We start from the raw sequence: 25,179 nt of genomic DNA on the forward strand, positions 1-25,179 counted from the left end.
TGGGATCTTTAAAAAATTTAATACGCTTTAGTAATGTGGCATTTTAAATAATCCATTATGATGGGACTGTCATTGCTGAATTGTTAATTTTTGAGGATACACTTAATCTGCAATTCAGGAACTAACTGCTGCCTAAAGCTTCCCTTGTAAGTTAATTAGTTCTTGGAAGTATTTCCAGTAGAAGTTACAAATGATGATTTGTTTCTCACACCAAAAAACCTTTTTACTCATTAGATAAACCACTCATAATATTGTTTTGTGGGGGAAATGTACTCTGGATTCCAACTGGTATTCTAGAAACGTATTTTTCATAGTTTGTTTTAATAATTCTCTCTTCCTCCCACCTCATCATTCTCCATATTTTGGGGAAAAGACCCTTTTCAATTCTTAACAACTATTTTAGTACTTGGCACGGCATTGGTTCTCCAAATATATGTAAACTAAACTCTCCCTCTCAGACTGAAATGGGCCTCTTGGAAGCAAGGATCAAAAGTGAGAGGAGGCGAGGACAGGGCATATACTTCTGGGGAGGACCCTGATGGAGCAGGGTGCTGGGGGGAGGTAGGGATTCTGTCATTTACATTGGACCAGATGAATCATGAAGTTTGCTATTGTAGAGTTCCTGAGGAGTGTCTAACTCTTTTGTGACTCCATGGACTGTAGCCTACCAGGCTCCTCTGTCCACAGGATTTTCCAGGCAAGAATACTAGAGTGGGTAGCTGTTTCCTTCTCCAGGGGATCTTCCCAACCCAGGGATAGAACCTGTATCTCCTGCATTGGCAGGTGGATTCCTTTTACCACTGATCCACCAGGGAAGCCCAAATGGTGAGGGTAAGTGGGGCATAAAGATTAGAGTATATAGACTTAAGGATTGCTTTGTCACGTAGGTCCAGAGAAGTGTAAAGTGTGAAGATGTGCATATGTGTGTGTGTGTATGAGTGCTCTGCATAATCTTTCTTCTAGGTGTAAATTGCTCTGGGGGTTGGCAGTGGTCAATGATTTTATTTTTATAGTAGTAGCCCAAAACAGAGACATGGCATTTTTCTTTCTTTTTAGGGTTGAAGTAGGGATGAGTTCTGGTGGAGCCTTTCTCTATTATTACATTCACATGTTCTTCCTGTCTTCCTGGGGCTTTTTTTTCGCACATGTACTAAAGTCCAGACACTTTAGTTTTTCCCCTACAAAGTCTTCACATGATCTTCCTGCCCATTTCTCCAACCTTATCTAGTACTACTTTCCCCTCTTCTCATTAAATGTCAATTATACTGGCTTTCTTAGGTTTGTTTATAATATTAAAACCTTGTTTTCAGTTGTTTTCCGTATCCAGATCTCTGCTTTCAGATTTTTGCCTGGCTGGGTCTCTCTTGTCATTCTCACGTCTCCTATAAATGTCACTAGAGAAGACTTCTCAGAATACTCAGTCTAAAGTAGCACGGTCAGAATCCATCTTTAACATTACCTTATTTTCTTTACCCACTACCTCCTATCTCCTCCTAACGCTGTCTTCTTCCACTAGAATGTAAACTGCGTGAAGTCAGGGACACCGTGTTGTTCACGGCTGTTTTCTCAGCACCTGGAACAGTGCCTGGTACACAAAAGGCTTTCAGTAATTTCGTTAAATAAATCAGTTAATTAGCTTCTGTGTGGTTCAGTGTGAAGTCCTTTATTGTTCAGAATTGGTCACTGTTGTTAATTCATCCAGTATCTACCCAGAGTCTATTGTGTGTCTTGTTGGGCCCGTGGACCACAGATGGCTTAGGTGTCTGTCCTGTCACTCATGAGATACTGATTAAGAGTAGTGGCTTTGGTCTTCAAGTCCAGGGACTGCCACTTAGTAGACTGTGACCGTGGCAAGCTAAGGTCTCTGAGCCTTTAGTTTCCTACCTAACATATGGTGATAATAGTATCTACCACATAGAATAATTATTAGGAATAAATAAGTAAAGCACTTACTGCAGTACTTGACATGTAATATATGCTCAGATACTGGCTTTCTTAAAAAAACCTTTATTATTATTCTATTTTGCTTGGGGGAGAATCAGTGAATTCCTGCTCTTCATACTTCAGACAGTTCCCTTGTGAGAACTGCAAATCAGTGCTGGTCTGCCTTCTTTTTCAGGGATGTATAATGGAAGCCCCTGTATGTTTCGTCATCCACAGCACTAGCAGTAGAGCTGGGCTTTCAGATGTACCTCAGTTTTAGATGTTCTAAAAGTGCTTCTCAAACTTTGACAATTATTAGGATTTACCTAGAGGACTTATTAAAGCACAGCCCTTTGCCCCAGCGCCTCCTGCTGTCAGCCCCTGTTTTCATTTGCTAGGTTTGGAGAGAAGATTGAGAATTTGTGTTTCTGTGAGATGATGCTGGTGTTGCCAGTCCTTGATTGGTGCCACTTTGAGTGGGTTTTTCTAGAGTTGTGTTAATATGGTAGCCACTAGCCACATGTGGCTGTTGAGTACTTGAAATTGGGTTAGTTTGAAATGAGATGTACCTTAAGTATAAAATATACACAGGATTTTGAAGATTTAGTATAAAAGAGGTAAAATATCACATTATTAGTATTTTCAAAATATTGAAAGGATAACATTTTGGATATATTGAGTTAAATATTATATAATAAAACTAATTTCATGTGTTTCTGTTTCTTAATGTGTCTACTGGAAAAGGTAAAAATTACATACGTGGCTTGCTTTTGTGACTTGCATTGTATTTCAACTAAGCAGAAAGGTATATTGCCGTCATCTTTATTTTATTTTTTTTTAACATTTTAACTAATTAAATAATTTATTTTTGGCTGCACAGAATCTTCACTGCTTTGCGTGGGCTTTCTCTAGATGTGATTCCCCAGACTTCTCATTGTGGTGGATTCTCTCATGAGGAACGGGCTCTCGGTGCTCGGGCTTCAGTAGCTGCCGCGCGCGGGCAGCACAGGGGCTCAGTCATGACATGAGGACTCAGTAGTTGTGGTGCACGGGCTCCAAAGCACAGGCTCAGCAGTTGTTCAGCAGCATGTGGAGTCTTCCCGGACTAGGGATCGAACCCATGTCCCCTGCATTGGCAGGTGGATTCTTATCCACTGTACTGCCAGGGAGGTCCTGCCTATCTCTTTAAAGTATCTTCTGGGGCCTCCATAAAGTGAGTCTCTCTTTTACAGCCTATTTTTGAAATCATACATTACCAAGAAACCCTGTAAATCGAGTGAAAATCCATTTACTTATTTTCAAGTGATAATGAAACACAGAAACTTATTCAAGAAGCTCCTATGATGGAAAAGAATCTGAAAAAGTATATACGACTTATATATATATATATAAAATAACTGAATCACCAAGAAAGTTAGAAAAAACCACAAAACTCCTTATGATGGAGGTAATATATGTTTACCCCCCTAGTCAGTTCTAAGATAGAGACAAGAACAGACTACTAATTTATAACCTTAGTCCAACTCCATTGCTAATTGGTAATATTTGTCTGATTCCAGTTATTATACCCTGGCCCTTCTTAATTCACAAAGGCTTCAAAATGATTAATTTCCTTAAAAGTTATAATACTTTGGGTCAGATTTCTTTTAGAATCAATTTTTGGGACCTTCCCTTTTCTTGAGTCATTGCAATTTAATTACAACTCTTAACAAAGGAAGTAATTTGCTTTTGATTATGGGTTAATGACTTAGACTTTTACTATCTGGAACATTCTTCAGTTTTAGGCAATTGGTATCACAAAACTAATTCCCAGTCACCTCTGTACCAAGAACTATTTTCTGTCAACTTTTAGTTTTCAGTTTTTAAAAAAAAAAGTTTTTAAAAAGGTTTTTTGGCCATGCTCTGTAGCATCTGGGGTCTTGGTTACCCAACCAGGGGTCAGACCCGAGTTTCCTGTAGTGGAAGCACAGAGTTTGTCACAAAGTCTTAACCACTGGACCACCAAGGAAGTCCTAGTTTTCAGTTTAGTTTTGCATACCTTGTATATGTGTATTGTGAACAACTACATATACTTTCCTAACAAACAATCATACACAATTTTGGGGATGATTAGAAACAGAATCCTAGAGAATTCAATAAATTCCTTATGTGTTTTTAGGATGGTTTCAGACACTATAATAACAAAATCACTCTGGTGTGTACTTAAAACTACCACAACATTGTACATTAACTAAACTTCTATAAAAAATTTTATTGAAAGATTAGGTGATCCAACCTTTAAGATCCTTTTTAACTTAAGGTTTATATTTTGTTTGTTGGTTTAAGTTCTCTTGCCCCCCTCCCCTCCTCCAACACAATATTTCTTGGGTATGCGTTTGTCTTTTATATTAAAAAAAAAGTTTCATATACATATCATTGGAGGCACCTAAGATGATAACATGAGGTACTTAGCAATCAGTCAAAGCATTCTTTTTGCAGTTCTCTTCCTTCTGGTCTTCTTTTTTTAATAATTAATTTTTCTGTATTTTGTTCATCAATTTTAAACATTGAAATCAATAAATTACTTTGTGACTTACAGTTTATGCTTATGCAATATAATTTGCCAAAGAATTTTGAGTGAAGATTAACATTCAATATCTCTAAATCTGAGCAATTCAAAAAAGTATGAAACAAGCATCAAGGCCAAGTGGATTTTTCTTTCTTACACCATATAACTTGTTCAAATCATATCATATTTCATGCTAGCTTTTTAAAAACTTTGCTTTTTTGGTTTTACTTAGCGTTTGTAATTTTCTTTTTCAAAATTATTTTTCAGAGTCCTAGGTCCTTTGCATTTTTGTATGATTTCTGCCTTCTGGTCTTAAGGATAAAATGGTTAATACTTTTATAGATTTTATAATGCTTATCTTGAAAAAGAAACAAAATAATTAGAGTCTTGAGCAGGCAGTGTTATTTAACCAGAATTTAGTAACTTTGATGTTTGTTTGTCATCGCCCCTCCCCCCTCCAACTTACTGCCTTGTATTTATGGGATAATAAAATGGCATTTTCTTTTAGAAGTAAATTGGTTTAAGCAAAGGCAATTTGACTTATGGGGTTTTTAAGTAAGAGTATGGGTGGTACATGAAAGAGAAATCAAGCAGAATCTTGAAAGAGTAGGTAAATGATTGAAGTATGGGAGCAATTCAGAACATCGAGGCCTTTTCTCCGTGTTTGTTACTGTTAATTTTTATGTATCAAGTACACTCAGGTATGTCCGTGTCATTTCCAGGTTTCCATGGATCTCAACAGCGCCAGTACTGTTGTTCTTCAGGTCCTAACACAGGCCACCAGTCAGGATACTGCCGTGTTAAAACCTGCTGAAGAGCAGCTGAAACAGTGGGAGACGCAGCCAGGCTTCTACTCAGTGTTGCTGGTGAGTTGTTCTAAAAGAGTTTACTATTATTTTTGATAGAATGAGGTACTATTATTTTAATTGTTCTAAATTAAATTTACTTTAGTGAAACTGATCCAGATGTTTGGCTGCTGTATCTCCTGCCACAAGTTAATTCAGGGCGTGGCTCTTGAGGATGTTTAAGAAATGTTTGTTGATGGTTGATAAATAACCCCTCAGGGTACAGTAAGTCTCCTACATATGAGCCTCAAGTTGCGAACTTTCAACAATGTGAACGTGTGCCAGCCCCATCTGGATGTCACCTGTTGTACTTACTACTGTGCTTTTCAAGGGACTGGACTGTAAGATTTAAAAAAATTACGTACATACTTGTGTGAGAAGTATTATAAACCTCTTATAGTACAGTGCTATATAGCTGATTCTGTTAGTTGGGTACCTTGGCTAACTTTGTTGAACTCAGGAACAAATTGAACTTAAGAACGCTCTCTCAGAACAGAACTGGTCTGTATGTAGGGGACTTACTGGTAGAATCTGCTCAGCAGGCAGCACTGTGCTGATAATCTGTTTTAATGAGTTAATGCTGACTTGAATGAAGACTATACGTGGTACACTTTGATGTTTGTCTTCATCCTTATCCTTGCCCCAGTTAATTTACATTGTCAGAATTCTTCATCAGAGGTCTCCCCACTGTTGCATGAGTCGGGTCTACCATACTCACTTTAAAACATTTTCTTTTCCCCCATCTAAAAATTATTTTCTTAGCATATCTGATTTTTTCCCCTGGATATTAAGGGAAATAGTATAATAATTAACAGTGCTTTAGATCTTTCTGGGAGTTTAAAGCTTTTGGATAATTAATCAAAATTGTTTTCTCATTATCAGAATAAAAAGATGTCTTTTTGTATTGAAGGCCTCTCTTATTCTTTTTCTTCTGAAAATTTGAGAACTCTGATTGGTGTTCAAGATTTGGTTTCTGACCATGGCAAGGAGGCTACGAACTGAATCAAAAACTGATTCAGTATTTGTGACTGGGTCAAAAATTCAGAGCAAAACAGTTTACTGTATCTTCTAAAATAGAAAACCGTGGCATTACATACATGTTTTGACTTCATGACTGAAAAATTTTGAGTTGTTACATTTGAGAAGATATACTAGTCATGCCTGGAAAGGAAATTAAGTATCTGAAGTCATACTGGATATTCTGAATATAACATTAGAAAATTGTCTCTTTGGCACAGTAACACAGAGATAAAAAACAGAGTAATTTCTAAAGAGACCGAAGAAAGTGTCGTCTTCTCATAGATCATCCCAGCATTGTGTTTGTAAATTTGGGGCATAGTATGTAAATCTTTAGAAAATCTTGTATCTTTACCCTTCATATGCTTATTTAAATGAGCATGCTTTGTAATTAGCTTTGTGGTTTTTCAGACCAAAATATAAAAGACTTCTGGAATTTCTTATTTTAGTTACTGCTTGACTTTGGGAGAACCAGTAGACTTGCTTGATACTTTCTGTGTAATGTATGAATTATAAATATTAAGTGCCTAGACCTGTTTGTTTTATTTTTATTAGGTTTACTTTTCTTCTTAGAGGGATAGTAAAGTTTCTTTTAGATGCAGTATAGATAATAACAGATTTTGAAACTGCTGAATGTAAGTTATTTCTTTCTTTTTCCCTGTTCTCACTGTTTTGGTACATTGGTTCTGTTTGAGCCTTTGCCATCCAGATTAGTCTGGAGATTCCTAAATTTGTGTACCTGCTCTCAGGTGTGCATTCCAACCTGGTTATTCAATATATTTATGTAATATATATTTACTTGTATTGACACCTGCAGCTTGACTTTTCTTGGTTGCTTGGTATAGCTGAGTTAGGTTGAGATCTACCAGCTTCCACAATATTCCCACATTACTTTCATTCATTCACTCATTTGCTCAATAGATATTTATGAAGTTTCTGCTTTGTCAGGCTCTGTGCTGGACTCCACTCATAATACACAGCTCAGTCTAGTGTGGAAGGTAGGCATGTAAAGGGTAAGACCTAATGCAATTAATTAGTCTTACAGTTAATGTGGTGAGAGAACCTATGCTTTCTTTTGCAAGGACACCCAAAGAGGGACTCTGCCTCAGTTGTCACAGGTCTTAAGAAATAAATAGACATTACCCAACTGTCTCTGTAACTTTTTTTGGTATGCACCTGATTTTTTAAAAATAGGATTATAGTATCATACCTATTTTTAGTACTTAACATATAAAATTTTTTTAATATAGTGAAAGACATACTTCCACATTATTACTTTTGACTTTGAGGTTTTCCCACATAAAGTTGTGTTTAAGAGGTCAGTTCTAGGGATTTGAGTTGTTTTAGGTCTGAATTGTAGTACAGTTTTAGTTAACATATTCCTACGATTCCTATTTGTCCCATCTACCCACTATTATAGAAACACTAAAAATTTTATTATTATGCATGCAGGGTCTTAATTCCCCAACCAGGGGTCAAACCTATGCTCCCTGCAGTGGAAGCGTGGAGTCCTAAGCACTGGACCACAGGGGTTTTCCTAGAAAGCAGTGAAATACACTTTAATTCTCACTGTTTGTGATATTTTAAATTATACTGTAAATATTAGTTTTACTCTTCTTATTTCATACACCTTTATAACTATTATAAATTTTTGGTAACAGCTTTAATAAATTTTAAAGGTCACATACCAGTTGTAATTTTGATTTCAAGGTCATGTTGCATGGTTTAGCTTGCACAGTCATTTTTACACTGTCTCATGACGGTGCAAGGCAGGAATTGCCTGTATTTGGATTAACACAGTGAATAAATTTTTTGAGTAATGGTTAACTTTGATTTGAAATTATTCATAGCACTTCTGCATTTATAATACTTGAAAATATTTTGTTATCTAACTTGTTTGTAAGCATAATTGCTTTGATAAGGAGGATACTTCGAAATTATTTAGTTCATTCTGTTGGGTCTACTTTTTCTTTCTAAATTTAGCTATGTTTATTTTACTTATATAATTAAAAAAATTATTTTTTGGTTGTGTTGGGTCTTTGTTGCTGCCCGAAGGCTTTCTCTAGTTGTGGAGAGCAGGGGCTACTCTCCAGTTGTGGGCCTTCTCATCGTGGTGGCTTTTCTTGTTGCTCTATGTAGGTGAGATTTCAGTAGTTGCAGCACGCAGGCTCGAGGGCTCTAGGGCATATGGGCTTCAGTAGTTTTGGTGCATGCGCTTAGTTCCTCTGTGGTATGTGCATATGGTATCTTCCTGAACAAGGGAGCAAGCCCAGTTCTCCTGCATTGGCAGGTAGATTCTTATCCACTGTAGCACCAGGGAAGTCCTAAACGTGTTTATTTTAGTTTCATGTGGGTAGATTTTACTGTATAATTAGATTTGTTGTTTGAAGTTTAATTTTTTATTAGGAAAAATTTAAAATATACCTAAAAGTAGAATAGTGAAATGACTCTGTACATAGCCATTACTCAGCTTACATAATTAACATACTCCTAAGCAGATATGCTCTCTTACATGAATTGTAGAGCTATGGATACTTAGAAAATAACAGTATATGTGTAATTTAATTTAATTTAATAAATTAAATAAATTAATTTAATTTCACTTAAAATTTAAGTGAAACATTTAATTACAAATCTATCCATACTTAAATTTTTTTTTTTTAATTTTATTGAAGTATAGTTGATGGTGGTGCAGTGGTAAAGAATCTGTCTGCCAGTGCAGGAGATATGAGAGACAAGGGTTCTGTCCCTGGGTTGGGAAGATCCCCTGGAGTAGGAAACGACGATGACTTAGTGACTAAACAACAAACAGCAGCAGCATCGTTGATTTCAGTGTGTGATGGTTTCAGTACAGCAGAGTGAATGTTGCTGCTGCTGCTAAGTCGCTTCAGTCGTGTCCGACTCTGTGCGACCCCATAGATGGCAGCCCACCAGGCTCCCCCGTCCCTGGGATTCTCCAGGCAAGAACACTGGAGTGGGTTGCTATTTCCTTCTCCAATGCATGAAAGTGAAAAGTGAAAGTGAAGTCGCTCAGTCGTCTCCGACTGTTCGCGACCCCATGGATTGCAGCCCACCAGGCTCCTCCGTCCATGGGATTTTCCAGGCAGAGTGAATGTTACTCATATGCATGTATCCACTCTTTTTTTTTTTAATAGTCTTTTCTCATATAGGCCATTACAGAGTTATTGGGTAGAGTTTGCTGTGCTATACGGCAGGTTCTTCCTGTCTATTTTACGTATAGTCGTGTGTATATGTCAGTCCCAACCTCCCAATTTATCCTTCCCCTGGTAACCGTAAGTTTGTTTTCTACATCCATGACTCCACTTTTGTAAATGAGTTTATTTATACCCTTCTGTTAGATTCTACATAAAAGCTGTATCATGGGGAAGGAAATGGCAGCCCACTCCAGCATTCTTGCCTGGAAAATTCCATGGAGCCTGGTGGGCTATCGTCCATGGAGTCGCAAAGAGTTGGATATGACTGAGCTCGCACACATAAGCTATATTATACAATATTTGTATTTCTGTGTCTGAAAAATCTATGTGTACTTTATTGTGATATATTAACTATACTTTTAACTTATTACTTATGTTTTTTAAGTTATTTAAAAACTATAAATTATACATTTAACTTAAAATATATAACTTAAAACTATAAATTAACTATACACTTAACTTATGTTTTTTAAGTTATTTAAGTATACTTAAATAACTATACTTATTTAACTTATGTTCATTCTGATGCTTTGTTTTTTATTTACAGAATATTTTCACAAACCACACTCTGGATATAAATGTACGGTGGCTTGCTGTGTTGTATTTTAAAAATGGAATTGATCGCTACTGGAGACGTGTAGCACCTCAGTAAGTTCCATCTCTTTTCCCCTCTCAAGCTCGTCCTTTTCACATTCAAGGGGGTCTAAGACTGTCATCCGTTAATCTTCACTCTGTATATAAAAGAATTCATTTGTGCTTTCTTCAGTAGCACATATACTAAAATGGGAACAATACAGAGATTTATATGCTCCCTGAGCTATGCACATTTGTGATTTGTTTGATATTCAAATGAAAAAAAGGTGTGTTAACGACTGAAGAAGAAATGTGTTCTACATGGTTAATTACAGATCACTAGTTGTCTTACTGCTTTTCTCTGTGAGTTTTCCCCCCTTTGGGCATAGGATATGTGGACTTCTCATTGGCCTTCTGTTTTCAAGGATCTTTAATTTTATGGGCACAAAATAAATGCTGAAGCATGTTTGAAAAAATGCGCCCCCCCCCCCTTTTTCTTTTTAAGAAATTACAAGGCTAGAATTCTGGAAAATGTCATTGAGAAGGAACTTCCAGGTCATCTCTGAATCAGCTGATGTTAATTGTCTAGTTTTATGCATAATTGCCTCTGTGGTAGAAGTTGAGTAGTACACATTTGTAATATCATCAATTTCAGTTGTAACTACTCGGTAGGTGGTTAAGTGAAAAAATTTATTGTAATAGTTAATTGCATGTTTTATGATTGATGGAAAGACAGTGTAGACAGGACAGGAATTTGATAGAAAATAGTAAACTTTGGTTTGGGGGAAAGAGGCTCAAGAGGGAGTTTGTTGTTGTTTAGTCACTGAGTCATGTCTGACTCTTTGTGACTGGGCTGTAGCCCGCAAGGCTCCTCTTTCCATGGGGTTTTCCAGGCAAGAATATTGGCGTGGGTTGCTATTTTCTTCTCCAGGGGATCTTCCCTGACCCAGGGATCGAACCTGCATCTCCTGCATTGCAGATGGATTCTTCTCTGCTGAGCTCCTGGGGAAGCCCCAAGAGGAGGGGGATATATATATATAAAATTATGACTGATTCTCATTGATGTACAGCAGAGACCACTACAATATTGTAAAGCAATTATTCTCCAATTAAAAAAAATAGAAAACTTTGCCAAAGAAATAACATAGTCTTTATTCTCCAGTAGATGGTACTGCAGCTCTGTAGTTTTTATGTTCATAGGCCCTTTTTAAAAAAATAGAGTGCCTCAAAGTGGGCTGTAAAATATGCTCTTGGATCATACTGGAAGTAACTAGAATTTTAAAGGCTACAGTTAGGATGCTATAATATTAAATCTTTTTCTTATTTTAAAATTAATTCATAATTTTGAGAGAAATGGGATGTTTAGTGATGAGGAAGTATATTTTGTTGAGTTGTAGGAAACAATGCAGCAAGACATGTTTCTATTGCTATGTCCAATTAAATTTTATGTGTCTCCTAAAATTAATTTTGTTTTACAAGTTATATGAAGAATAAATGACTATCTTTTAGATGGGAGAATAAATTATGATTATATATTTCAGATTGTACTTTCATGTAAAGAATTAGAAACTGGAATTAGTTTAAATTTTAATTAGGTAGTTAAATCCCAAGCTGTTAGTGATAATATTGAGATCCAAACTGGAAAGGAGATGAATGTACTTAGGCAGTAAAGATGTTAAAAATGTAAACAAAAGAGCAAAGATGTGTTATTGAACTCGTTTGAACTTAAGACTCTTAAAAAATAATTTGTGTTCTCATCAAAGTGCCATCTTATAGTTTCTATTCTTAATAGTATTTTCACAGAATGATTAAGCTTTATCATTACTACATAAAATGCAACTTTTACTGGGTCCTAATTAATTAGATACTATCCAGTTTCTGGTTGGAATACAGTCTGGATTCATCTAATGAAGACAGGCACAAAGTTGAAGGTGTATGCTGACTATTATTGGAAAATTGCTGAAGTCATGAGATTTCTCAGGTTAAGGGCTTGTTTTCTTTAACAGATGTATATATTTTTTTTACATGGTCCCTTGTTTTGGTAACTAATTGTTATATTATACTCTGAATTTAAATTATGAGAACCATGAAAACTGTTGAACCTGCCTTCTTGGCATAGAAGTAAACTGAATTTCAAGCTTGAATCAAAACATTTTAAGAAAAAAGCATTGTTTTCAGGGATTTGATTGACAGAAGGAAGCTATTAAAATTGGAAAGTTCAGCAGCATTATAAAAAGGTTAGGGGGATAATTTTAAATGGAAAAGCATAGACTTGCATTGGACTTTGACTCCTTTTGCCTGGATATGTATTATTTTAAATTGAGGTTCAGTTGACATATAACATAACATGAGTTTCCAATATATTACATAATGATTCAAAATGTGTCTGTATTGTTGAATGATCACCACCGTAAGTAGTTTACTTCTGTCTCCATTCATGTGCTGCTGTGCTCTTGGGTTAGTTGTGTCAGACTCTGGACTATCGCTCACAAGCCTCCTCTGTCCATGGGGTTTTCCAGGCAAAAGTACGGGCATGGGTTGCCATTTCCTTCTCCAGGGGATCTTCCCGACCCAGGAATGGAGCCTGTGTCTCCAGTGTCTCCTGCATTGCAGGCAGAGTCTTTATCTGCTGAGCCATCAGGAAGTCACCACACAGAGAGAGTTTTTTTTTTCTTGTGATGAATTTTAAGATTTACTCTTTTAGCAACTTTGAAATACGCAGTGCAGTATTATTAACTGTAGTTGCCAAGCTGTACATCATATCCCCATGACTTATTTTACATTATAACTGCAAGTTTCTACTTTTTCTTTTTAACTCCCTTTACCTGTTCCACATCTCCCCCCATGTTTATTTTACTCTTTGTTTTCTCATTTGTTTACTAATCTTACGGAAGTCACTGTTAAGCTTAAAAACACTTTTATTGAAGTGTAATAAAAATGTGCTTAAAAAGTGCACACACGAAGAGTACACTTTGAATGTTTGTAATGTACACACCTGTGTAACTCCCACTTAGAACTGGGTAGAACTAGCACCTCAGAAACTTCCCTTCTGCCCCTTCACAGTCACCTCTACACCCTCCTCAAAGATCTGCCATTTCTCACCCTAGATTAGTTTTTACCTGTTGGAGTTGGTGATGGACAGGGAGGCCTGGCGTGCTGCGATTCATGGGGTCACAAAGAGTCGGACATGATTGAGCGACTGAACTGAACTGAACTGAACTAACTTGATACAAATGGAAGTAAAAGTCATAGTATGTTCTCTTCTGTGTCTGACTTGTATCCAGTATTATAATTATGAGATTTGTCCATGTAGTTGCGAGTGGCAGTAATTTGCTCTTTTATGTAGAAGTACAGCATCCCATTTTAGGAATATATTACCATTATCTGTCCATTCTGCTGTTGATGGGTATGAAGGTTGTTTGTAGTTTTTGACTGTCAAAGATAATGCTTCTTTGAAAAATCTTTTACATGTCTCGTTGCATATAAGTTTGAATTTTACTGTTATTTATGATGATCAGGTGTATTGTTGTGTATTATTGTTGTTCAGTCACTAAGTCATGTCTGACTATTTGTGACCCCATGGATTGCAGCACACCAGGCTCCTCTGTCCTCCATTATTTCCTGGAATTTGCTAACATTCATGTCCATTGAGCCAGTGATGGCACCCAACCATCTCGTCCTCTGTCGCCCTCTTCTCCTGCCTTCAGTCTTTCTCAGCATCAGGGTCTTTTTCAATGAGTTGGCTCTTTGCATCAGGTGACCAAAGTATTGGAGCTTCAGCATCAGCATCAGTCCTTCCAATGAATATTCAGGGTTGATTTCCTTTAGGATTGACTGGTTTGGTCTCCTTACAGTCCAAGGGACTCTCAAGAGCCTTTTCTAGCACCACAATTCAAAAGCATCAATTCTTTGGTGCTCAGCCTTCTTTGTGGTGCAACTTGCACATCCATACACATCTGCTGGGAAAACCATAGCTTTGACTATACAGACCTTTGTTGGCAAAGTAATGTCTCTTCTTTTTAATACGCTGTCTAGGTTTGTTATAGTTTTTCTTCCAAGGAGCAGATGTCTTTTAATTTGCAGTGGTATCATCTGCATATCTGAGATTATTGATTTTTCTCCAAGCAATCTTGGTTCCAACTTGTGATTCATCCAGCCTGGCATTTTGCATGATGTACTCCGAATTTGAGTTAAAGAAGCAGGGTGACAATATACGGCCTTGATGTACTCCTTTTCCCAGTTTTGAACCAGTCCATTGTTCCATGTCCAGTTCTAACTGTTGCTTCTTGAACTGCATACAGATTTCTCAGAAGACACATATACTCTTCTGGTATTCCCATCTCTTTAAGAATTTTCCACAATTTGTTATGATCCACACAGTCAAAGGCTTTAGCATATTCAATGAAGCGGAAGTAAATATTTATCTTGAACTCTCTTGCTTTCAGCTTTCGTAGATACTATCAGTTAGTTCTGTAAGCTGTTTTTACCAGTTTGCCCTTCCACTACTCATGTAGCATAAGTGTTGACATTTGCTCCACATTCTCACCATAGTTGGTCTGGTTTGTTTCATTTTAGTCACGCTGGTGTGCTTGAAAATTTTTGCATTTTCCTGATAGACGGTGAGTACTTTTTTCATATACTTACTAGTCTCAAGACAGTTCCAGAAAAACATCTACTTTTGCTCTCCTGACTACGCCAAATTTGACTCTGTGGATCACAACAAACTGGAAAATCCTTAAAGAGATGGGAATACCAGACCACCTTACCTGCCTCATGAGAAACCTATATGCAGGTTGAGAAACAACAGTTAGAACTGGACATGGAACAATGGACTGGTTCTAAATTGGGAAAGGAGTATATCAAGGCTATATACTGTCACTCTGCTTATTTAACTTATATGCAGAGTACAGCATGCGGAATGCTGGATTGGATGAAGCACAGGCTGGAATCAAGATTGCCAGGAGAAATATCAATAACCTCAGATATGCAGATGACACCACCCTTATGGCAGAAAGTGAAGAGGAACTAAAGAGTTTCTTGATGAAGGTGAAAGAGGAGAGTGAAAAAATTGGCTTAAAACTCAACATTCAAAAAACGAAGATCATGGCATCCAGTCCCATCACTTCATGGCAAATAGATGGGGAAACAATGGAAACAGTGACAGAATATTTTCTTGGGTTCCAAGATCACTGCAGATGGTGAGTTTAGCCATGAAATTAAAAGACGCTTGCTCCTTGGAAGGAAACTATGGCAAACCTAGACAGCATATTAAAAAGCAGAGACATTACTTTGCTTACAAAGGTCCGTCTAGTCAAGGCTATGGTTTTTCCAGTAGTCATGTATGGGTGTGAGAGTTGGACTATAAGGAAAGCTGAGTGCCAAAGAATTGATGCTTTCGAAGTATGGTGTTGGAGAAGACTCTTAAGAGTCCCTTGAACTGCCAAGGTGATCAAACCAGTCAATCTTGGAAGTCAGTCCTGAATATTCACTGAAAGGACTGATATTGAAGCTGAAGCTCGAATAGTTTGGCCACCTGATGTGAAGATTCATGGGGTCGCAAAGAGTCGGACATGACTGAGCGACAGATCTGATCTGATCTGATGTGAAGAACTGACTGATTGGAAAAGACCTTGATGCTGGGAAAGATTGAAGCCAGGAGGAGATTGGGACAACAGAGGATGAGATGGTTGGATGGCATCACCGACTCGATGGACATGAGTTTGAGCAAGCTCCTGGAGTTGGTGATCGACAGGGACACCTGGCGTGCTGCAGTCCATGGGGTCAGAAAGAGTCGAGCTCGACTGAGGGACTAAACTGACTGGACTGGTACTTAGTAGTCATTTGGAGCTTCTCTTTTGTGAAGGACCTGCCATTTGCACAACTAAAAAAATGGAACTATCTTATTGATTTATGAGACTTTATATATATATTTAGGGCTTCCCTGGTGGCTGAGAGGTTATATATTATATATATATATATATATATATATATATTTGGGTAGAAGTCTTTTGTTGAATATATGTAGTAGAAAATATCTTTGCCTGTTTCATGACTTGTCTTGTTCTACTTTCTTACTGGTATCTTTTGATGAAACTCAGTATTAAGTTCAGTTTAGCTACCTTCTTTTTGTAATTCATTCTTTTGGGATCTGTTTACAAAGTTTTTGCTCAACACAAAGTCATGAAAGTATGTTTTCTGCTAGAAGCTTTGTTTTACTTTTCAGGTTTTGGTGTATGATCTGTCTGTCATTTCTGTGTAAGGTAAAGATGTGAAGTAGGGCAGCCCATGTCTTTTTTCCCTATCGCATTTCAGTGGCACTTTACACGTAGGGGTCTGCTTTTGGATTTCTCTGCTTTGTCCTGTTGGCCTATTTGTCTGTCATTGGTTTAGGTATTGTACTTTATCAGGCTTAATGTACTTTTAATTACTTTTTTGAATTTAATTTTACTGTCCTTTTTCTAGCTTTTTTAAATAGAAGCTTAGGTAATTTTCTGTTTTTCTTCTATATGCATTTAAAACATTAAGGCTTTTTTTTTTTTATAATCGTGACTTTAGTTCAGTTTCATAAGCCTCAATATGTAGTATTTTCATTACCATTTAGTCAAAAATATTTTAACATTTTGATTTCTTTTGAGACCCATGGGTTATATCATGTAATTTCCAAACATGTGGGACTTTTTTTGTTTTCTGTTAATGATTTCATTCTTTGGACTATGCTGTCTTATTTTATGATCCCAACATATGGTATGTTGGTAAATGCTCTATATGCATTTGTAAAGCATGTATGTTTGCTGTTGTGGCTTGTAATATTTTATTATATTTATCAATTAGGTCAAATTTGTTAATTATGTTATTCAAATCCTTTATATTATTACTGATTTTGTGCCACTTTTTCATCAGTTACCAAGAGAAGTACATTCATCTTCAAATATAACTATAGCCTTGGTCTTCACTGTCACATAGCCTTATTTTCAGGTGTCTCTTCTGTGTCTATGTTCAGAATTTTCTCTTCCTATAAATGGCACCGATCATTGGATTAGGGCCTACTCTAATCCAGTATGACCTAATTTTAGCGTGATTGCATCTGCAAAGCCCTTACTTCCAAATAAGGTCACATTCACAGGTATTTGGGGTTAGAACTTGAACATACCTTTTGGTGGGGTGTGAGGCACATTTCAACTCAACAGATGCCTTAAAACATTTTAAAAAATTGTATGCAACTTTTATAGCTGATTTTTGGGGAGTGATTCATTCAATACAAGCTACTTTTATCATAGCCAGAATAGAAAACCTTAAAATGAAGGGTTTAAAATTTAATTTTAAAATAAAACATTCATATAGTTCAGAATAGGTACAGTCTTATACACTGGATATTTGCCTTCTCTGCCCTTTTGCTGTCTAGTTGCCTTTCTCATTTGCAGACAAAATTGTTAGTGTTATGTTCAGCCTTTTAAGACACGGCTTCTCTAGTTGTGGACTGTAGGCTCTAGAGCACATGGACTCAGTTGTGGACTCTGGCATCTTAGTTCCACCAAGGATCGAACCCAGGCCTCCTGCTTTGGGAGCACAGAGCCTTATCCACTGGATTACCAGGGAAGTCCCTGAAAGATTTTAAACTACTTGATTTAACAAGTTTTCCATACCAAGCATTCTCTTATTTCTGACCCTCTCTTCCACATAGAATTTTGTAAAGAAGTCAGTGTAAGAGTAGTATTTACTCATAGATTTTTTTTTTTTAAGCCAGACATTAAATGTTTTGGTCAGCAGCTGTTGTTATATCAGTAGAAGCAGACATCAGAATATCACGTTCTTTAGTCTAGATTTGTCTCTATTTCCTAATAGTTTTTGCACTATTTTGTGCTTCCTATTTATTCAGCTGTGAAGGAAGTTTGAATTAACCTGATGTGTCAGTATACAAGTAATGGAAATAATTCTGTTTAATTACCCGAACAAGCAGGGACACATTGTTTGAAAGACTTTTTATTGTTAAGATTCTCAGTCATGCTTACCTGCATTCATTATGTTGCGGCGTTCCCTTGCATAATAAACATGTCTTTTTACAGTGCTCTCTCAGAGGAGGAGAAGTCTACCTTGCGTGCAGGGCTAATCACCAACTTCAATGAACCGATAAACCAGGTTAGTGAGAAAATGAGTGCCAACTGTTCTTTTTTTCCCGTGGTTTTTTTGCTTCTTTTCCAAACTAACTTTGGTTCTTTGCTTTAAAAATAAAATTTTATTAAATAATGGTCATTTGTGATGTGTATATACACTTCTCTGATGGTTTTTAAATTTTGAGATCCAATTCTAGCTGTGAAGAATTTTGATTAGATTTGGCTCTTACTGATTTAAAACTCAGAATCATTTGAAGATACACCTGTATATTTTTTAACTTCTCAGTTTTTGAGCCAATATTGAAAGTATCTCTCTACATATTAATTATTGAAATTATCCCCCCCCCCAACTACAGGACAGCTTCTGATTTTTTTTTAAAGATGTTTTGTCTTTTATTTTTGGCTGTGCTAGGTCTTCTTTGCAGCGCGCAGGCTTCTCAATGAAGTGGCTTCTCGTTGCAGAGCCTGGGCTTTAGGCATGCAGGACTCAGTAGTTGTGGCTCGTGAGCTCTAGAGCACTGGCTCAGTATTTGTGGTGCATGGACTTAGTTGCTCCATGGCATGTGGGCTCTTCCTGGGCCAGGAATCAAACCCATTTCCCCTGCATTAGCAGGCAGATTCCCCACCACTACGCTACCAGGGAATCCCAGACTTCTGATTTTTGTCTGTTTCCTTCATCACATTTTCACTTCTTAGTACTCTGTGGGGGATAGATAGTGGATTATATAGTTTTATTTTTTCTTTCCCTTTTAGTGAGATTTTTCTTTTAAGAATAAAATAAGTTTGCTTATGATACAAAAATTCTATTTTCCAAGTTACTATTTCTTACATTTGATTCTTTTGATTTGACTATTAAAGCACATTGTATTAGGAGGTGTATCCAATGTAGTTTTATCTAAACCTACTTATATGATCCGAGTTCTATTTTTTTTTTTTTGCAGTTTCTCAGCTAAGGAGAATTGATGGAAGTTGGAGAGGAACAGAGTTACTCTCTGTGGGGAAGGAGGTGGTCGTCGGAGGGGCTTGGGTGATTGAGGGTGAACCATTGCTTAGGTGTTCTGTCAACCAGTATTTGGGAAACTCTGATCTGAACAAATATCACTATGTGAATACCTAATACTGATATTCATTTCCACTCTTAGATCAGTGGCTCTCAAAGTTTACATCCTTAGAACTTCCTTATACTGCTGAAATAAAACATGGAAGAGTTATATATGTTGATGTTTATTGTATTAGAAATTAAAATTGATAAACCTAAAATATATTGTTTATTAATATGGACTGAATTTTAAAAAGTGAACGGTAGCTATTTCCCCAAACAATAAGTATTTAATGAAGAGAGTAACATTGTTCTGCATTTTTGCATATCTTTTTACTGTCTGGCTACTTAAAAAATGTCTAGAATTTCAAATATATCTAGTATTTACTAAGTTGTGATGTTATTTTAGAAGTTATATGATGAAAATCTAGCTCCACAATGGTATATTACTGGGAAAGGATAGACCTCACAGAAAAGATCCTAGGCCCCCCAGGGTTCCATAGACCACACGTCGAGAGCTACTGTCTTAAACATTTGTTCAGTGAAATCTTACTTATTTTTGTTAAATGTATGAGTAACTAAAAAGGGAATTTTCAGCTGTGAACATATTCCTTACCTATTGCTTTAATTTCATGTTTATTTCTGAAAGTTAATTTTTTTCCCTTTAGATTGCAACTCAGATTGCAGTGCTGATTGCAAAAGTTGCTCGATTGGATTGTCCTCGACAGTGGCCTGAACTGATTCCCACTCTTATAGAATCTGTGAAAGTCCAAGATGATCTTCGACAACACAGAGCATTACTTACCTTCTATCATGTTACCAAGACTCTGGCGTCTAAACGACTGTCTGCTGATAGAAAACTGTTTTATGATGTAAGTGACTTAATGGAATTAAATTTGATAATGAAAACTGTGCTATTTGTATTGAAATCATAATGAAAACTGTGCTACTTGTATTAAAATGTAATTTTACCTCTAGATATCTTACTGATGGATTATTAATTCTTTCTAATTGACCTCAAAAGGGTCATATTAATAGGTAACATCTGAAAGGTTTTAAGCTGGATTGTGATATGACCAGTAAGGTCACTTAGTTGCCAATGAGGGGGGTTAATTGGTGGAGAACAGTCTGAAGGCAGAAAGACTGCTTTGAGGCTACTGAAGTTGTGTTCAGATGCAATGATAAAGCTCTCAAAGGAAGAAGTGATAAAGAGAACATTTAGGAGCATATAGAGGTGAGATTTAGGAAGTTAAAATTGACATGCCTGGGTAATTGGTGGATATAGGAAGCAGTCTGACACAATTGGTGATGTCTGTCGGTGTTTTAGTTCTATTCATTGAAAAAACTCTTTCTTCCCTTCATTCAGTTGCTTTGGTGTTTTTGTATTTCATTGTTTTGAACTACTGGAACAGCGATTTTCATATTTTTCAGCATAACATTTTAAACTGTACCAGATAACAATGGGACTCTCCAGGTTTTGTTTTTGGCTACACTGTGGCTTGTGGGATTTTAGTTTCTTACTCAGGGATTGAACGTGGGTCCTTGGCAGTGAGAGCATGGAGTCCTAACCACTGGACCAACAGGAATTCCCTCCAAGTATTTTTAACAGTGTTCTTGCTTACCTTTGGAATCCTTGCTTTGAGGATATGGCTTAGGAATTTGAATTTTTAATAGGCTCCCCAGGTTATCCTTAAGACACCAAAGTTTAAACCAGAACTATATTATGTCCTGGGTTTTACTTTTAACCCAGTAGGTGTAAATAGCTAATTTTCTGTTTATCTGAGGATACTGAGTGTAAGAGAAATTCTTCTTGTTTAAAGGTTACCTTTTAAATCCTTGTAACTTTTACTTGATATCTAATAAGGACTAAAGAAATGGACATTTTATCTTTTCAAGTCTTTCTGTGAATTTCTTATTGACTTTTCTCACTTTTATTCCCATCTTAGTCCTTCACTTTTATGTAGAAGTTTTAATGTGTGTAAGATTCTGGGTTACAATTACTCTTTATTGAAGGGTCCCCTTCTATAGAAATCTTACTTCTTGGTTTGGCTTTTTCAAGTTATACTCTCCTAATGTATTGCCTTGGTTTTCAGATACAATGTGTATTTAGCCTACTCTGTCTCTACAAAGTATATCTAAATTAGCCTTATTTTGTATAGCTTGTTTGGGTTAGCTTCCTGTCCACTTCAACTTTCTTGCTTGGTTTTCTTGTAGTGTGAGGCTCTTTCCTCTCCATATAGAATGAAATATAGGTCTGCCTAGCATCTTGTACTTACATCCAGCATAGTATTTATTGCATTGTACATTACATTACAATTACATTTTAATTGTTGATTCACCCTTTCTGAGATCCACCACACTGAATTTTATGAGGGAGTACTGTAGCTCTTATTGTTACAGTTATTATTATAGTCCTACTGTCTAGCCCAGAAGAATGTACATGAGTGGATCGTGCCCAATACCTGTTAAATGAATAAACAGTAGAGGAAGAGATTTGTTCTTAAATACATTCTAGATTTCAAAATGGTATGATATAGAACTTCAAAAAGCAGGAGTTGGGGAGTATATACAAAACTCAAGATACCTGGAAAAAGTAATTGAGCTTAGCACCGTTTATTTTTGAATGGAGTAGCTGAACCTGGAAACATGGAACACAGCGGGGAATAGGATGGAAATCTTGTCTGATGGGGTTGGGGAACAAGAAGTGTAGTTTATTAAAGGTAGCATATGTAGGAAGATATTATGATAAAGAGCAAGTTTGCTAGTTAATTAAACAGCCCAATTATTTTGGTAATCTGAAGTGTGGGAAAATCTTTTTAATAATGTGGTTACTTTAATGCTAAGATGGTCCTTATGTACTAAATTAGTTTCCCACATAAAGAAGTGTAAGGTCATAGTTGAGCTACTTGATATGACAAAATAGTTCATGGTACATTTAATCCCTACTGCTTCACCTGTCCCAGCAGTTTTTTTCCCAGCGTGTTTTCCTTCCACCTTAAAATAAATTAAGTTCTTTTCATGGGTGACAGATAATAAAATCAACAGTAGTAGCTGTTTGCAGTAATGAAATTGAGCTTGATTTGACACAAAGGGGATTCATTTTCTAGAAAATTACATGCTTTTCATACAAACATGAATATAAAAAAGTTGACATTAAGTACAGTTAAAATCTAAATTTAGTCTATGAAAGCCAGGAAATTTAGGTCACAGATAGTAATTCTAATATAATTGTAAATGTATTAACCAAATAATGTCTTATAGATGTGGTGTGTAACCCACAAAGGTACCTGCTATGGTAAGTGAAGTAATCCAAATCCAAAAAAAAAGAAGAAAAAATTTTTTGAAAGCAAGTGTATTTCACTTGTGTTTAGCAATATGGGTTAACAATTATGAGAAGACCTGGCTCCTAGTCAAGAATGTTTCTTTGTACTGAGCAGTTTTGGAATTTTGAGCAAGGTATTTGTACTTTATGATTCTTTAAATTTGTCTTTTAATTATAAAGTTGTGTGATTCTGTGAATTTATAATTTTTATTATTCTGAGTAAATCTTTATAAACACCATTAAAGTTTGAGATGGACTTTTTAGTTTTAGTGTAATTTAAATATTGATTTTGTGTTTTTAATTGCTTTTTTCCTAGAAGCCAAGACCTTTGTACATTTAGTTTTATTTTTTCTTTTTCACTGTTTTCTTAGCAGTTAAGTTCTTAACCTACTGACTTTATCAGATACTTTGCTGTGCAATTTTGGCATATAACCAGTGAAATAGTTTTCTTACTTAAGGACATTTCAAATGAACTCTAGTTGTGAAAACAATTCAACAGCCTCCATATATTTTTCACTCATATTTACCAGTTCTTAAGGTGTTGCCACATTTACTTTTCCTCTTGAAGCAAATCTTGATATGTCATTTTACCCAATACTATTTAGAGTATGAATCTCAAAAAAGGACACATTCCATAACCAGTTTTTATTTTTAATTTTTTAAGTTTGGATATGAGGAATTAATCTTAAATTCTTACTTCCCCTCGAGAGTGAGTCAACAGATTGCCTACTGAGGTATGTATGATACTGAAGAACATGAAAGACACAACTAGTCATCTCCTGACATGGGAAAAATCATAAGACACAAATCTCCAAAGGTCATTTAGTAACTTTTTAAAATCTGCCATACTGTATTACATTGTTGTTATAGTCAAAGCTAAAATTCAGCAAAAATTAAAAAGCTGAAGGATTTATGATGAATAATGTTCCCACTAATAGCATATATATTTGCATGATGAGGATAAGAGAAAACTGTGCAGCGAGATGAAGTCAGATTACGATACTACTGAATAGTCTTCCTGATGAGTGTTTTATGAATAAACTAACCAAAGAGATCCACATAGCTACTTTGGGATGGGCTGATTGGCATAAGATAGCTAACTCAGCCTCATAAAAGAAATTTTCATCCTTATTCCTTATAAATTTATAATTTCATGTTTGGTTCTGTGGGAAAGTTCTCAAATAGTTAAAGTTTTGAGTGTTAAATTTGAGAATGCCAAGGTGCCACTTATACTGTATAGCTCACACCTTCGGGAAATTTACAGAATAGTGAAATTTATTTAAAACATAAATGTGTGTTTATAAGCAAATCATTAAGTAGGTTAAATTCATCATTTTCAGTTTTGGGTGATTCTAAATGCTGTTTCTAAGTCTTGTCTCTTGCTTTGCCTAATTTCAGATTGCCTTTTAAACACATTGTTTAAAGAATGACTCCTACGATCCATAGAGTCATTTCTGCTATGAACCTGTGTGGGGATTTGAGAGAGAGAGAGAGAGAGAGAGTGTGTGTGTGTGTGTATCTGTGTGTGTGTGTCTGTGTCTAGGCTTAGATAAATATGAGGGAAAGAGGAAACTTTTGGTGGAAGCTTTAATCAAGGAAAGACTCAAGATGACTAGCTTGATCAAAAAAAAAAAAACTATGCACTAAACAGAACAGGAGATTTTGAGTAAAGTATAGTTTATCCTTTCTGTTTGATTCACAAGGACTCTTGTCTGGGTCCTAGGAAGATCAGACCAGATCAGTCGCTCAGTCGTGTCCGACTCTTTGCGACCGCATGAATCGCAGCACGCCAGGCCTCCCTGTCCATCACCAACTCCCGGAGTTCACTGAGACTCACGTCCATCAAGTCAGTGATGCCATCCAGCCATCTCATCCTCTGTCGTCCCCTTCTACTCCTGCCCCCAATCCCTCCCAGGATCAGAGTCTTTTCCAATGAGTCAACTCTTCGCATGAGGTGGCCAAAGTACTGGAGTTTCAGCTTTAGCATCATTCCTTGCAAAGAAATCCCAGGGCTGATCTCCTTCAGAATGGACTGGTTGGATCTCCTTGCAGTCCAAGGGACTCTCAAGAGTCTTCTCCAACACCACAGTTCAAAAGCATCAATTCTTCAGTGTTCAGCCTTCTTCACAGTCCAACTCTCACATCCATACATGACCACAGGAAAAACCATAGCCTTGACTAGACGAACCTTTGTTGGCAAAGTAATGTCTCTGCTTTTGAATATGCTATCTAGGTTGGTCATAACTTTCCTTCCAAGGAGTAAGCGTCTTTTCTTTTCATGGCTGCAGTCACCATCTGCAGGTCTAGGAAAGGGGACTCTTAAAGCATTGCTGAGTTATACTTTGTTTTTTACCCATCTCTGTATCCATCTGACAAATATGTGAGTTGCTACTCTGCTAGTCACTATTGGAGAAGGTGATGGCACCCCACTCCAGTACTCTTGCCTGGAAAATCCCATGGACGGAGGAGCCTGGTGGGCTGCAGTCCATGGGGTCACGAAGAGTCAGACACGACTGAGCGACTTCACTTTCACTTTGCACTTTCATGCATTGGAGAAGGAAATGGCAACCCACTCCAGTGTACTTG

General features: G+C 36.6%; 1 protein-coding gene across 1 annotated transcript in view; it reads left to right on the forward strand.

Annotated features, from left to right (window-relative positions):
- IPO11 (importin 11) overlaps positions 1-25,179 on the forward strand; it is a 209,483-nt gene that overhangs the window by 18,316 nt on the left and 165,988 nt on the right. The window contains exons 2-5 of the mRNA XM_010845507.1: positions 5,194-5,337; positions 10,096-10,196; positions 18,185-18,257; positions 19,940-20,143. Coding sequence (XP_010843809.1) covers positions 5,200-5,337; positions 10,096-10,196; positions 18,185-18,257; positions 19,940-20,143 — 516 coding nt within the window. The 5' untranslated portion in view covers positions 5,194-5,199. The remainder of the gene's footprint in view (positions 1-5,193; positions 5,338-10,095; positions 10,197-18,184; positions 18,258-19,939; positions 20,144-25,179) is intronic.

This window comes from Bison bison, unplaced genomic scaffold (genome assembly GCF_000754665.1).
Source record: "Bison bison bison isolate TAMUID 2011002044 unplaced genomic scaffold, Bison_UMD1.0 scf7180017864218, whole genome shotgun sequence".
Lineage (NCBI taxonomy): Eukaryota > Metazoa > Chordata > Mammalia > Artiodactyla > Bovidae > Bison > Bison bison.